Genomic DNA, 14669 nt, shown 5'->3' with positions numbered 1-14669 from the left:
AACAAACTCAAAACTGTATGCACAAGTATTCTCCATCTGGAAATGGTTTCCTGATCCTGAGCAGTATCTGGTAAAATATCCATCGCGGAAATTGCGCTGTAGTATCATGAGATTTAGATTTAATGTTATGAATACTAATGAAATAGGTGCAGTAAGAAAACTGATCCCAGAAAATATGAAAGTTTGCCGATTCTGTATGGATGAAGAATCTCCGGAATCATTGTTACAACTGCTACTTGGTTGTCCTATGCTAAAGGAAGAAAGACTTGCTTACTTTGCGGAATTTGTAACTGACACTTCGTGTGTATTCAGAGAGCAAATATGGTTTGAAATGTTACATGGTCGCAACATCATATTGATAGCGTTTTCGGCAAATGTATGCAAAGTTGCATAGAAGGTTTTCAAGTCGGTCTTTTTAGGTGAAAGAAATGTATTGAATTGAAGACTTGATTGAGTCTATTTTTAGAAAGAAAATCTTTATGTAGTTGTGGACTGAAAAGACTGTTTATTTGATGTGTAAAATGTTGATTTAAGATGTGTGTGCTAAATCATAACTGCATTTTTACTATTTTATGCTTTGATAATGAAAATTTGTAAAGGTTCTTTTAAACCAATATACAATAAAAGGAAAAAAAAAAGAAAAAAAAAACTTCATATCACCTTATCTAGAGTCCACTCACTTACAATGCAAACTTTGCCGGCAAACTCACGGATGCCATAGTCCATATAACCATTAGGTACGACAATACCCTCATATTAGGAAATTTCAACATCTGCTTCAAGAGAGAAAAATAAACTGCATCAAACTCCCTCTGTGCCCACTTGGAAACTCTTCACCTGAAAGAATTGGTGAACGGACCCACCCACCCAGCTGGACACACACTCAATGCAACTTTCTGCAGGTATGGACTTGTCACTACTGCCACCTCACTGGTACGAATCATTTGGAGCGACCACCACATGAACCCTTTCACCATTGCCATGCATGCCTACCACCTACCGTTATGCACTATCACTATCCTATAACCTCAGCACGCCACTACCCACAGTAGGTTCCCCATGGCATGTATCGCACTCCATCCATTTGTTGTGTCAACACTTGCCCTTTGCTTCACCATCACTTCCAGAAATCCCCCTGCCCCCTATTTCATTCACGATCTGATTAGTTCCCTGTGTCCTCATGAGCTGCAACTCTCGTCTGTACCTTCCTTCACAGATGTCTGGCGTTCCCTTACCCTGCCTAACAATCCAATATGTTGCCTTACATCTTTGCACGCTCCATCCTGTGCTGCATTGTATGCGTTCATGGACTTTCCAATCCTGGGGTTCTTATATTCCTGCACCCTCTACACTGTGTTACATTGTACATTCATGGACCTTCAAATCATGTGTTCTTATATTCCTGCACCCTCCATCCTGTGTTCATCTGGGCCTTACTGCCTTCTCGACCCTCCTCTATCTAGCAATCCTGTCCTTCCCTTCCCCTCACCACTTTTTATGTCACAGCACTTGCACTGTCTGAAACTCGGTCAGGCCTAGTACAACAGTATTGTTTTTCCATGTCTCTTGTCTTGTTTGTCCTTTCTCCATCTCTCTCACACCCTACCCCTCTCACCTCTTATGTCACAGCACTTGCATTGTCTGAAACTCTGTCAGGCCTTGTACGACAGTATTTTTTCTCATGTCTCTTGTCTTGTTTGTCCCTTCCCGGTCTCTCTTTATCCTCTCACCTTTTTCATGTCACAGCACTTGCACTGTCTGAAACTTTGTCAGGCCTAGTATGACAGTTTTTGTTTGCTCATTCTGAATTATTCAAGGTCTTGTAAGAATTACCATTGTTCTCTTCCCATGCTCCCTCCCTGCCTTGAAGTGCTTTGAAACACTGTCTAGTGTATAGTCACTCTACAAATGACAAATAAACGTATAAATCAGAATCCTAACTCATTTACTGATCACAAATACAAAGCAACTGGAAAAAGCTCAACCCAGAAAACCTAGGACAAGTAATGGAAAACTAATCTCCAAAAAACATTTAACGAACTACTGAAAAAAACCCACTTAGGCCGGATCTCCCAGTCACCCATGCCCACCTGTTATCTACAAATGGATAATCACCTACAGAATACCAACCCTTTATAACCAAGAATTAATGAACCTATCACTGAAGATTGGACTTCTTCCGAAAAACATACAAGTCCTACTATATTAAACCACTTTTAAGAACGAGGCAGGAAAAACAGACAACCCCCCAACTACAGACCGATATCAAACATACCCGACCCAGCTAAAATCTTGGAGAACCATGGGCACAAAGAGATGCTCAACCACATTGAATTGAATGGACTGATGGACCAATTCAAGGTAGGCTTTATACCCACGAGATTAACCAAATCTGCACTCTTTACCATATAGGACGATCTAAAGATGAATGCCAACAAAAACACCCAATACGCCCTTATACTTCTGGACATATCAGCAGCTTTCAACACAATCAAACACACAATTTTAATCAGAAGACAGGGAGAATGCCTTTTTTTTTTATTCTGCACTACAATGGGCAAAAGCATTCCTTACGGTAGAACTGAAAGAACCAACCTACCCTTGTTTACCTGAAAAATTAGAAACACTACCTGTGGCGTACCACAAGGATCACGTCTCGCACCGCTTCTCTTCAATATTTACATGGCCCTGCTCATGAAATGCATTGAAACTCACAGACTCACATGCTACAACTACGCAGAAGACACCCAGCTTATCTTTAGGATGACAAAGAGCAATGACTCTGAAAACGCTCTCAATTAATGCCTCAATTAGATAAACATCTAGATGACTAATAAAAACCTTAAACTAAACTCAACGAAAATGCAAATAATGACCACACCATGAAAAAGCATCCAAACACAGATTTCACTCACATGATCCTAAGGAATGGGAACACAACTAGAAACTTCAACTGTAATAAAAACCCTGGGAATGCTCATGGACGGTGGTCTCACCCTGGAACAACAGGTTCATGCAATAGCGGGAAAATGTTTTTTTCATCTATGCTTAATAAGGGGCACCCTCCCATACTTCAGTGCCCCACACTGAACCCTCATCATTATCTCCCTGGTATTATTGAGCAAACAGCCAATACCAAGGAATGCCCGACTACCTCGCCAAGAAACTACAATGCATCCAAAACACAGAGGCAAGACTCCTTCTCAGACTAAACAGGAGAGAACACAACACACTAGCCCTGAGAAGTCTGCACTGGTTACTGGTTAAAAAAGAATCAATTTCAAAGCTCTCATTATCGCCGATAGAGCACTACATAGACAGGTAGGTACCTTTCTCCAATCAGAAATCACCCAATACCAGCCAAGAAGAACTCTGACATCATGTACTGACCGCCGATTGAAACAAGGAACTATGAGAAAACTAAATTTGTAGGAACGGCCTTTCCATTCTCATAGACAAATGATGGAACTTGATTCCTGAAGAAATCAGGACAAAAGAGGACCACCTGACATTTCATAAATGGCTAAAAACCTGCTAAGCCAACATTCCAGGATAGAAACAGACCATTGACAACCAAATACTGAACACGTCCACTCGGCACAACATATCCTTGGCATATAATAACTAAGTCCTCCCGCAAAGATATTTCAAAAGCAAAGTTCCTATCATAAGTGGATTGGGATGACCACTAATGGGCCAAACACTATACCCTGTATACCAAGACAAATGCATACACCAGAGGCCGATAGGGATACCCCAAACAATTACCTATACAACACCAGCGCCTGTACACTGTTCTTCAAACCCAAGCAAGTCCAACATTACCACACAAAGTTCTGAAGCAATGTACTCCCCATGTCTGTGTGAAGGTGGTGTGCCCCTACAAGGATGAATCACATATCCACAAACTGAAATCAAAAACCTGCTAACAATCTCCTACTCAACTACCCTCACTCACCACACACTAGCCATGCACGCTGCAGGTGGCTAGAGAAAACCTGCTTGCTAAACCGCCCTAAACCCCACACCTCGCAAACCCCCTGCTAGCCTCAAACACCCAACAAGTCCAACACTGGATGCCTCCCAACTGGCAACAATACGCCTCCAGTGTACTCAACAGAACACACTTAGGAAACTCACTTGCACAGGCGCCAGTAACTCCTGATTCTACACACATCAAGAGCCGAGCACAAAGTTCTGTCTTTTCCCTCTTTGTACCTTAGCCAACCTACCCCACCACTTTCCCTTTCAGTACCACAAGAGCACCTGGAGACCATTAGAATGGCAGTGGTGGTGGAATAAATCAATATAACATAATCCCACAAGGGCATTTTCAAACCTACTGCAGCACTCTGGAGTTGCACATCATGCTTTAGAAGAAATGAAAGTATTTGGTTTCCTCTTCGTTGGGGAGGTCTAGATGCTTTATTAAATATTTAATGTGCTTATTATCCCTCCTAATGTTTTTAATTCCATAACCTGCTGTCCAGTCCCACTTTAAGAGCTGGCTGTTTATTCAATGTTTTGCCTTCATCTATAGGTCATTATAGCCCTTGCCCTCTTAATCTCTCGGATTTCTTAAAATCAATCTTTAACACTCAACAGTGTGAATACATATAACAATTTAGTGACAACATATAAAAAAAACATGTAAAAATAATTAAAACATCTGACATGTCAATGTAATTTGCTATGCTATGTTATTTGGCATGCGAATAGCGCCTTCTGCCATTGGTATGGCCTTGAAGCTCTGTGGGGATGAACGCCCTTCGGAAGACCGTAGTCAGAGATGTGATCTATAAGGAAGGATATATAAAATGTGTGTGTGCATTTTTAAACAGCATGAAGGAAGGAAGGGAGTGACTATGTCCCTAGTAGCAGCCCTTAGATAACAGATGGGTGGATGGGTGCCGTGACAGATTGTCAGGAGAGTCAAGGAGACTGTTTGTGTGAACAGCTGGATCACATTTTTCGTGGGACTCAGCTGTATTCTATTGGTGCTAGTGATGTGTGCTTGGGTGGGTGGGCAGTGTTTAATGCAGATGTATGGTGGAAGTGGGTGGGCCAAGCCTCAAGTGGGATACAGCTACATTCCGTTGTTAATGAGTGCTTGACGTTCCAACAAAGAGAGGCAGACACTGAGTTGTGGTCTTGCAGTGCTTATCATAAGGCCTGGCAGCGATACATTCTGTGGGAGCCTGAGTCCCAGCTTGCCACCTCCTCATGGCTAGGTGATAGTTCACCCAGGCGATGCACTAAGTGTGTGAGGAAACTGAAAGGATGATCTATGTTTGAGAGCCTTCCTGAAAGCAAGGTTATCTTCTATGCGTCAGATGGTAAATGGGATCAAGTTCAAGATGGTGGGTGGTTGGACTGAGAAAGAGGAGCCCACTAGTCTGGTTGATTTTTCCACTGGAATGATGGGGAGAAGTGCTGCACCTGATCTGAGATTTCTGAAAGGCCTGTAGTGTGTACGTTTATGCTGCAGATATTCTGGTCCTATGTTGTAGAGAGCTTGGTGGGTGATGCGCATTGCCTTGAAGGTGGATCATCGCCTGATTGGAAGCCTGTGAAGGACACAGAGGATGGGTGTGATGTGTCCTCTAGGGCCTTGGGCTAGGAGGAGCCTTGCAGCTGTGTTTTGTACCCTTCAGAGTTTTCTCAGTTGTCATGAAGGGCCCTCCAGGTAAAGGGCACTAGAATAGTCTCAGCATGAAAGGATGATAGCAACGATTGCAGAGACTCTGTGTGAGAAGGTCAGGTAGGGAATGATGCAACAGAGAATCGTAACTGTGGGTAGGAGCTTTTTGTCACAGAGTTGATGTGAAGTGATAGGGTCATGTAGAGGAGCAGCTCTATACCTCTGCAAGAGACCCCACCCTCCTTCCTCCTACATGTTGGAGAAATGAGACCTTGCTGTGTTTGACACCTGCTGTTGTGCCAATACCGAAGCGTGTGTTCGAAAGAAGATACCCGTTAAGGCAACCCTACCGAATGTATCCCGAAAGTGATAACCTAAGGGAGGAACTCCCTGAAGGAATAAGAGAAAGAGCAAAGAAAAGAAGTTACTGATGTCATCAAAAAGTATGCATGACATCCCGAGATACTGGCTGAAGATAATGTATAGATCCTAAAGAATTTAGTGACAAAGTAAAGAATCAAGTGAGCTTTTAAGTGCGAAGAAGAAGATTACTCCTGCACAAAGTCACAATGTGCTGCAGAGAATCAACCGTTCAATAAATGTACAGATGCTGAAACGCAAGGTAAAATAAGTCATCATCATAGTAAGTTTATTCGGATGAAGAAAACATCTATCAAACAAGCACATGACATAGCAAAGAAACATAAACAGAATATACATAATGAATAGAGCTCACACCAAAACATGTTCATAAAACTCAAAAAACAGACTTTAAAACTGCACATTGGCAAATTTTAAAATACAGCATCCTATCCTCATAAAACCCCCTTTCTTCTATACATAGCAGCCTTCAAGTAGGACAAAAGGGCCCATGCCGTCAATTCAGTTCCCGTCAACAAAAGAAACATCATAGCCGGTCTGTACTGACATATATCTGTGCTTTGTAAAATCGGTAATAATGTCAGTTTTCTTATCTCTCGACTGCCTGGGCAAAATAAAATAAAATGACTCAAATTCTCTTTGGGAGCTCCACACACAGGGCAATTAGGGTCATCTGGATAGCCAGCCATTTCGCAGTATTTGCTGTCAGCACTAAGCAGTCAAATCTGGCCCTAGTAATGTGCCAATGTGGTGCTTTTTCCCAGCCCAGACAAGATACGGTTGTAAGTTCAAAATCCCAGTTATGAGCTTGTAGTAGCTATCAGCATGGGTGGCCCATTGAACTAGTGTGTGCGCTTAGCAACAATTCCTCGGGTCACTACCTCCTTTAATGTTCTTACTTCTGCTGGCAATAACACTACAGCTGGAGGAAACTGAACGGGAGAATCACACTGACACATAAGGTCCTTAACCGTCCTTAACCATGGAATTGTAGCCCCCCTGTCTCTGTTCAGCGTATTGCTTATAATAAAGTGTCAAAAGGTTGCATTCTTGTTTCCCCAGAGACTCAACCATAGCTTGCTTGGGGCAGCAACCCAATCATCCTACCAAAAAACCATCCCCAGTTTCCTATGGACTGAGGCGCACGATGAGGAAGCTGGGATCCCCAATAGATTTTTAAAGAAACAGTTCTCCTTGCCCTGTAAGTCACCAGGCTTACAATAGACCCACAATGCTCCTCTGTATTGGGTAGCTGCCTTAATTTGCAAGGTATAAACCGTGAGAGCTGACTGCATGTGCTGTACCTTACACCTTACTAAAAAGCGAGATAAGCCCCCCAAATATTGGCTCATTTTCAGGGAATGATTTTTCACATGAGCACTGCCCGACAGGGTCTCGGAAAATCTTACCCCCAAATAATTCATATTCAGCTACTCTATGAATAACTTCCCCACAACAAACTATGGGACGCATCTTAATGAGCTTACATCCCCCTTTACAGCCCATCACTGCCGATTTAACAGTATTCATTTTAAGACCTAGTCCTGCCATAAAAGAGCCATAGGCGTTGACCAAAATTTGTAAAGCCCGTTCTGGCCATAAGCTCTGTGTCATCGACATATGATAATACCAGAAAAGGCCTGCCCCCCCCCAGAGTAAAAAAGTCTGCACCAGTATTCAACAGGGCCTGCAGTAAACCATTTATATAAAACGTAAAGAGTATGGGGGCGAGCACACACCCCTGCTGGACCCCCAACCCTATGTTGAAATACTCAGTGCACCTTCCTCCAGGTCCAAATCGGACATTGGCTCTTTTGTCCGTATGTAGCTCCTGTAATGCCCCCAAAATAGCCTCAGGACAACCCATGGACTCAAGCACAGCCCATAATTTTGACCGATCAAATTTGTTGAATGCTGTGCTTAAGTCCATGAAGGCGAGATAAACCACCTTGCCCCTACAGAAGACATTAGTCATCATAGAAGCTGGCTATATGTAGTGAATAGAATGCAGGCAAAGCTGCCATTATATGGAAGCTGGGCATCGGTATCATGAATTTAGTAAGCCAGGACCCATGAAGAAGGGAAAACTGTGTTGCAGCAAGAATAAGCAGAATCGTGGAGCTGCATGGCAAGGTTGTCTGGCTTGGAGTCAAGACTGAAGCAGCCAAGGTAGGCTATCTATTCTGGAAATGAGCGAACGTGCGGAGGATGAATCATCCCTTGTTAAGGTGCAAGGAATGAACACCAAAAGTGCCAAGTTTAATTCATTTAGAGCATTTAAAACTTGCAAAATGGACCAAATCATGGTCTCCTGTAACGTGAGCCAAGGATGGAAATAGAGTTTGAAATTGGAGTCCTAGATACGATAGGGAGTGCCCTCAGTCCCGTGCATTCTCAAAGACAAGGATACGTTTGCAAGGCCAAGTACAAAGACAATCTTCATGGCAGAAGGCATGGGCGATGAGAGATGCTGGGCTAATTGGGTGGGGAGATAGTGTCATGCCCCATTTCCTTGCACTTGGGTCTGGGCTTACGTGCTGTTAAGTGAACCTAATGTTCCAGACATGGCACAAGCGTGCCAACCAACTGAAGTAGTCCATATAACGAAGGACCTTATAGTTTGAAGACCGATAAGAAATTGTGTATCTAATGTTTCTGAAGATTTCATGTTTTAGAGGAAGGCATATGTTGTCCACATGATAGTGGACAGCCAATCACAATCCTAGCTCCTATAGAAAGTATGCTTAGATGTTCCCCTTAGCCAATCCGACCCTTGATAGGTTTTTCATTATTGCCACATATATGATATGATGTGACATGATATGGCATTTATAACGTGCCTGTACACAAGTGTTTCAAGGTGTGACAAGGCAGGGGAGGGGGAACAGAGGGAAGACAGAGACAACGTCATTCAGATCGCACAAGTGCATGGGGAAAGGTAAAAGTGCAGGAGGTGGGGGAGTGGACAGTGCAGTACATGGGATACATCGATAAAATAAAACAATAATAAAAAATACGGCCAGCTGGTGGCAAGTGCAAGGGTCATGCAGACATCAGGTGTCAGGTGCTGGTAGGGGGACTTTAGCGATACAGAAAACAGTGCCCAAGCGCGGGGTTGCCAGGGAGGCAGTGCAGGTGTGCGACTGGTGGGGGAGGTGACCTGGGCTCGGGATCAGAAGATGGCCAGATAACCAGTGCAGTTTCAGTAGCAGCCAGGAATTCAGCAGGGTAGATGAGGAGAGAAAGCAGAAGCAAAGAGAAAGGTTTTGAGGTGCTTCCGGAACCGGAGACGGTTCTCCTCAAGTTTCAGGGAGGTAGAGAGGCTGCTCCAGAGGGAGGCCCCAGCCGAAAAAAAGAGATCTACCACTAACTCGTTGCTTGGAGCAGCGACTGAGCCTGAGGGAGTTGGAGGTGGACGAGCGAAGAGCTTGAGAAGGAAGATATTTAGGAAGAGAGAGTTGGAGGTATTGAGGCCTCAGGCCCCAGAAGGCCTTGTGGACAATGCAGAGGGTTTTGAACTTAATCTTCACAGCCACTGGGAGCCAGTGCAGGGATTTCAGTCCTGGAGTGATACGATCCCTGGGCCTGAGGCCAAGGAGAAGTCTTGCAGTCCTCTTCTGGATGTGTGGCAGAAGGCGGAGAGTAGAAGCAGGCAGATATAGAAAGAGGCTGTTGCAATAGTCCAGCCTAAAGAGAACCAGAGCTCTGGAGACAGTGAGCTTCTGGGGGAAGGAGAGGAAAGGAAGACTACCTCTGAGGAGGTGCAGCTGGTAATGTCACTTCTTAGAGACATCAGAGATGTGAGGAGAGCAGGAGAGTGTGGAGTTGAAAATGACCCCAGGGTTTTTAGCCTCGCAGGTGGGAGCAGGAAGAGACCCATGAAAGGCCGGCCAGAGAGTGGCAGGAAAGGAGGGAGCGTGTGTGCCGATGAGGAGAATCTCAGTCTTACTGGCATTAAGGCAGAGATCATTGTTGGCACATCACTACTGGATAGCAGACAGACACTCAGAGATGAGTGAAGGAGAAGAAGTGGCTGAAGGTAACCTGAAAATAAGTTGAGTGTCATCGCCATAGCACTGGAAGTTGGGGCAGAGAGCGGCAATGCGGTGGGCAAGAAGTGCCAGGTATTGGTTGAACAGCCAGGGAGAGAAGTTAGACCCCTGGGGAACACCACAGGTAGATAAAGAGCTAGAGGAGAGGAAGGACCCAAGTTAGACCTGGGAGGGTATGACATCACCTCTGACATATGTTTGATATAAAAGCTATTGGGCCTCATCACGACTTTGGCAGTAACCCTTAAATCCGGTGGTAGCGCTATTACCGCCGGATTTAAGGGTCCGCCAAAGCAGGACTTCGGCGGATTTCTCCCCAGCTCTGAGCTGGGGGTAAATCTGCCGAAAATTTGCGCTATTACTGCCGGCGGGAAATCCCCCATTGAGCCCAATGGGGAATGGGGCATTCCCGAATGGGCTCAATGGGGACATTACCGCGGAACTCGTGATCCGGCTCTATTAGCGCCGGGGAGTTCGGCGGTAGGGCTAATACCAAGTCGTGATGAGGCCCATTGTTTGAAAGATTGCTGAGAGAGAAAACTGAGCATACATCTGTTGATATTTGTTGTAAACTCCCTGTTTTAGATAAGTGTTAATGAAGCAGTACTTTGCCATCTTCCTGAGTTGGTTCAGTTATTTGGACTCAGAACAGTTATTCTTTGTGATCCCATCCATTACATGCACGTTCCTAAAGGGCCCTAAACTCAGTCCGGTCCGCATCCATAATTCAACTGAGGTGTGTTGGAGGTTGTGGTGGGGTGGGCCTAGAGAGAGCGGCCATGGGGTGGGTTGGGGGAATAGGGCTGACTTCCCACAGAGCACGATCATGGTTTTACCTGGGTTGAGTAAGAGTTTTGTTTGCTAGAAATATTTATTTGCTGAAATCAACAGATTATGTGGCAAATGATTAGTGCGTGCACAGACCCTAGTTAGGCAATCAGTCTTGTGGCATGCAACATACGAGGGGGGTGCTTATACACGAGGTGATATGATATCTATTCAGTTATTTTGGTATAGACATTGAAAGTCAAAATGGATAAATTCCTAGCACTACACATGATAACACTGCCCTGAGAGACTCTAGGCAACATTGGAAATATAGGTGGTATGCTACCTCCCGTGGAGATCTTGAGGGGATTGAGGGACTGAGGGACTCTTACCCTTTCTCATGAAGGGGCCAATGCTGGTGTCCACTATGATTGGGTGCACTCCGTCATAGTTAGACATTGGATTGGCCTTCATCTTCTTGAAAGAAGTGTGGCTCACGGTCTTCTCCAGAAGCTCATCGTCAAGGTCTTTACCCAGAAATGTGGCCACCTTGCGAATCTCGCGCCTGCGATCCTGCCAGAAGAGAGAGATTGTTAGGCAATAGTACAGGAACATGTTCTGTAGGTGCAGAGAGGTGAAGAAGTGAGAATTGAACATATCCTGTAATGACATATAGATGAATTGGTGGTGACAGGTAGGTTGAGAAGGAATGGGTTGGTCAAAAGATTTAGTAATGGACCCACAGGTAGGTGGATATGAGGAAGGTTGCGTCATAAAATTTGCTCAATTGAAAAGTACATGAACAAATTAATTTACATCCAACCATGGATACAGCGATGATGATACACCAATCTGAACTGGATTTTATGAACAAACGTGTTTTAGTAAGAAATGGAAAGGAGGATAGCACGGGGTTAACACGCTGGTCTTGGAAGCAAGATCACTCAGAACAACAGAGGTTTGAATTCGGATCCGCGCTTAGAAACCGAACTTAGGTACAGAATTAGGCGCAATATAAAAAAACTATGAAATAAATTAAAAATAAAATGCCACTGAGCTATACGAAGCAACCTGCATCAGATCCTCCCAAACAATTTGGAAGTTATGAGATGCAATTTTTTACTGTTTTGGTTTGAACATACAAATAGATGTACCACATTATAAAACATAATAACCGAAGCTGTAATCGTCTAAAGTGGTCGTTTTTTTTTATTATGCACTTCTGGTTAACAATAAAACGTATGTGCTATTATTTAGAAACATACTTATACAACATTAACATTCAATTAATCGCATCCGAGTAAAATGATTTTGTTGAGTATAAAATTAAAACTAACATTTACATTCAAGATAAGTATAAAATATTCAAATTCATCATAATAATACACAGTGAGACATCATCAGTAGAGCCAAGATAACAAATAATAACAAAGAATCAAACATTACTGCGTGCAGCATTTTGAGTAAGTGGTTCCCTCCACACGTGGACAGCGGCTGCAGTGATTCCAACTGATTCTGGATCCCTAGATCCAAAAATAGTGCTCCAAAACTGGTCAGTTGCATAGCCCTTGTCAATAGAAACTAGTGTGTAATAACCTTTTACATAGCAAGTTTTTCATTGAGCACATTGGTGAGGAGATGTTGTGCAGACTCTATTTCCAGTTTAGATAAACGCCATACCCTGCCCTCACGAGGCAATTTAATTCATCGACGCGTATGCTCATACGTTGGCAGAATATTAAAAAAAGATATATAATAAATATTTGTAGCTTAAATTAGTACATTTTAGTTAAATAAGAATGCGCATGATTACAGCAAAAGCCCTTTCTGCTATATTCCATGTATACCTTCTTTCTTGCCAAATGATCAATATTATTAATAATATCATGATCTCTTATTTATTTATTTTAAATGATGGCCCTATTCGGCGCATGTGGTAGTCGGGCTGTAGAGATGACTGGCAGACATTAAGAAGTACCCAGGAGGGAAGCTGTGAGTCTAACTATGCGACATAAAAGCTCTCCAAATTACTGTTTAAATGGATCTTGGGACCAGAGTGGGATCCTCCCACACCCTGAGGGGCCATTGGGAGTGGCAGTGCATGAAGCACAACTTTACATATGTACCTGACCACTGATTGGCTGTCCCCTGATCGGCTCTTGTGGAGCCACTGCCACACCTGTGACATGGACATGGGCACAGGACATTAAAGGAGCAGAGCTACAGCCACAGAAGATCAGACTGAGGTGCTAGGACTCAGCCGATACCTGCGTACCCAAACCCTCCTCATCAAGCCCTTTGAGAAACCTGTGGTGGATTGTGTGGCAAAGGGCACGGCAAGTTCAGGGAAAGCTGCTACATCTAGCAGAGACCAGAAACAGGCACACGGCCAAGTAGATTCCTGATCCACAAACAACATCCTCCCCAAGTCCTAAGCGAAACCGGCAGGAAGAGGTGCAGTGAGTTGAGGGAGCAGAACTACAACCAAAGAAGTCCAGATCCAGACACTAGGATCCAGTGGACAACTGATTTACCAAACCCCTTCTCCACAAGCCTGCAGCAAAGATCATGGAAAAGGGCATAGGAGGTCTATGGAGTTTGGGAAGCTTGGAGAAGCTAAGGGAAGCTTTATAGCCGGTGCCTCGCCATACTTTTTGGACAGCTGAATGTCCTAATTACTTAATTGAGGCACAATCATTAAATAGGATAGCAAGTGACAGCGAAGCCGGTGAAGGCCAATGGGAGCTGAGTATGCTTGGATTTTGGTAACCGGATCTCAGAAGGTACTGTTCTCCACTTTTGAGTTCTGTGTTATTAAACAATCTTCTCTAACACAGGCATGCATTATCCATCAACAGTGAGTACATGGTCTTTTGGGTATCGTGCATGCAATGGATGAGGATACAGAATAACTCTGACACCAAATGATCAAACCAACTCAGGAAGATGGCAAAGGTGCTGTTTTATGAACAATGATCTAAAACAGGGAGTTACAGCGGACATCAACGGACGTTTGCGCGAGCTCTCAGTGTATTTCTCATAAAAACATTCTTATATGCAAAAAATACGTCAGACTTGACGTCATACTATGTGGCAAATAATAGAAATCCTACTAAGGACTGTGATAGGCCTAAGGGGAACATCTAAGTATACATTGTGTAGGCACTAGGATTATGATTGGCTGCCCACTGTCAGGTGGATAACTTATGCCTACCTCTTAAAACATGTCATCTCCAACACTATTAAGTACACAAGTTATCATTGGTCTTCAAACTATAAGGCCCTTCGTTATACGGCCCTCTACAATTGGTTGGCACGCTCATGCATGTTTGGAACATTACGTTCACTTAGCAGCACGTAAACTCAGACCCAGGTGCCAGGAGGTGGACTTGACTTTACCTCCCCGCCCAATTAGCCCAACATCTCTCATCACCCATGCCTTCTGAAGATTGTCTTTGAACTTGGCCTTGCAAAGTATTCTTGTCTCTGGGAATATATGGGAGTGCGAGCACTCACTATCATTGTTCTAGGACTCCACGCTCAACTCTATTTCCATCCTTGGCTCACGTGACAGGAGACCACGATTTGGTCCATTTTGCGCAATTTAAATGTCTTAAATGAATAAAACTTGGCACGCTTGGCGTTCTTTCTTTGCACCTTTACAAGGGATGATTCAGCTTTGCAAATTCACTGCCTTCAAGAATAGATAACCGAACCTGGTTGCTTCAGCTTTGATACCAGGCCAGAGAGCCTCGCCATTCGTTTCCATGATCTCAGCTTATTCTTGCTGAGACACAGTTCTCGCCTTTTCTCTCCATGGGTCCTGG

General features: G+C 43.9%; 1 protein-coding gene across 2 annotated transcripts in view; it reads right to left on the bottom strand.

The window, feature by feature from the left end:
* Positions 1-14669, bottom strand: part of LOC138581038 (sulfotransferase 1B1-like) — a 282080-nt gene that overhangs the window by 19258 nt on the left and 248153 nt on the right. For both annotated transcript variants that reach the window (XM_069652063.1, XM_069652064.1), the window contains exon 7: positions 11235-11415. In XM_069652063.1, the coding sequence (XP_069508164.1) occupies positions 11235-11415 (181 nt within the window). The remainder of the gene's footprint in view (positions 1-11234; positions 11416-14669) is intronic.

Source organism: Ambystoma mexicanum, chromosome 3p, assembly GCF_040938575.1.
Source record: "Ambystoma mexicanum isolate Mex_15411 chromosome 3p, UKY_AmexF1_1, whole genome shotgun sequence".
Lineage (NCBI taxonomy): Eukaryota > Metazoa > Chordata > Amphibia > Caudata > Ambystomatidae > Ambystoma > Ambystoma mexicanum.
This window is presented reverse-complemented; position numbering and strand designations above follow the sequence as displayed.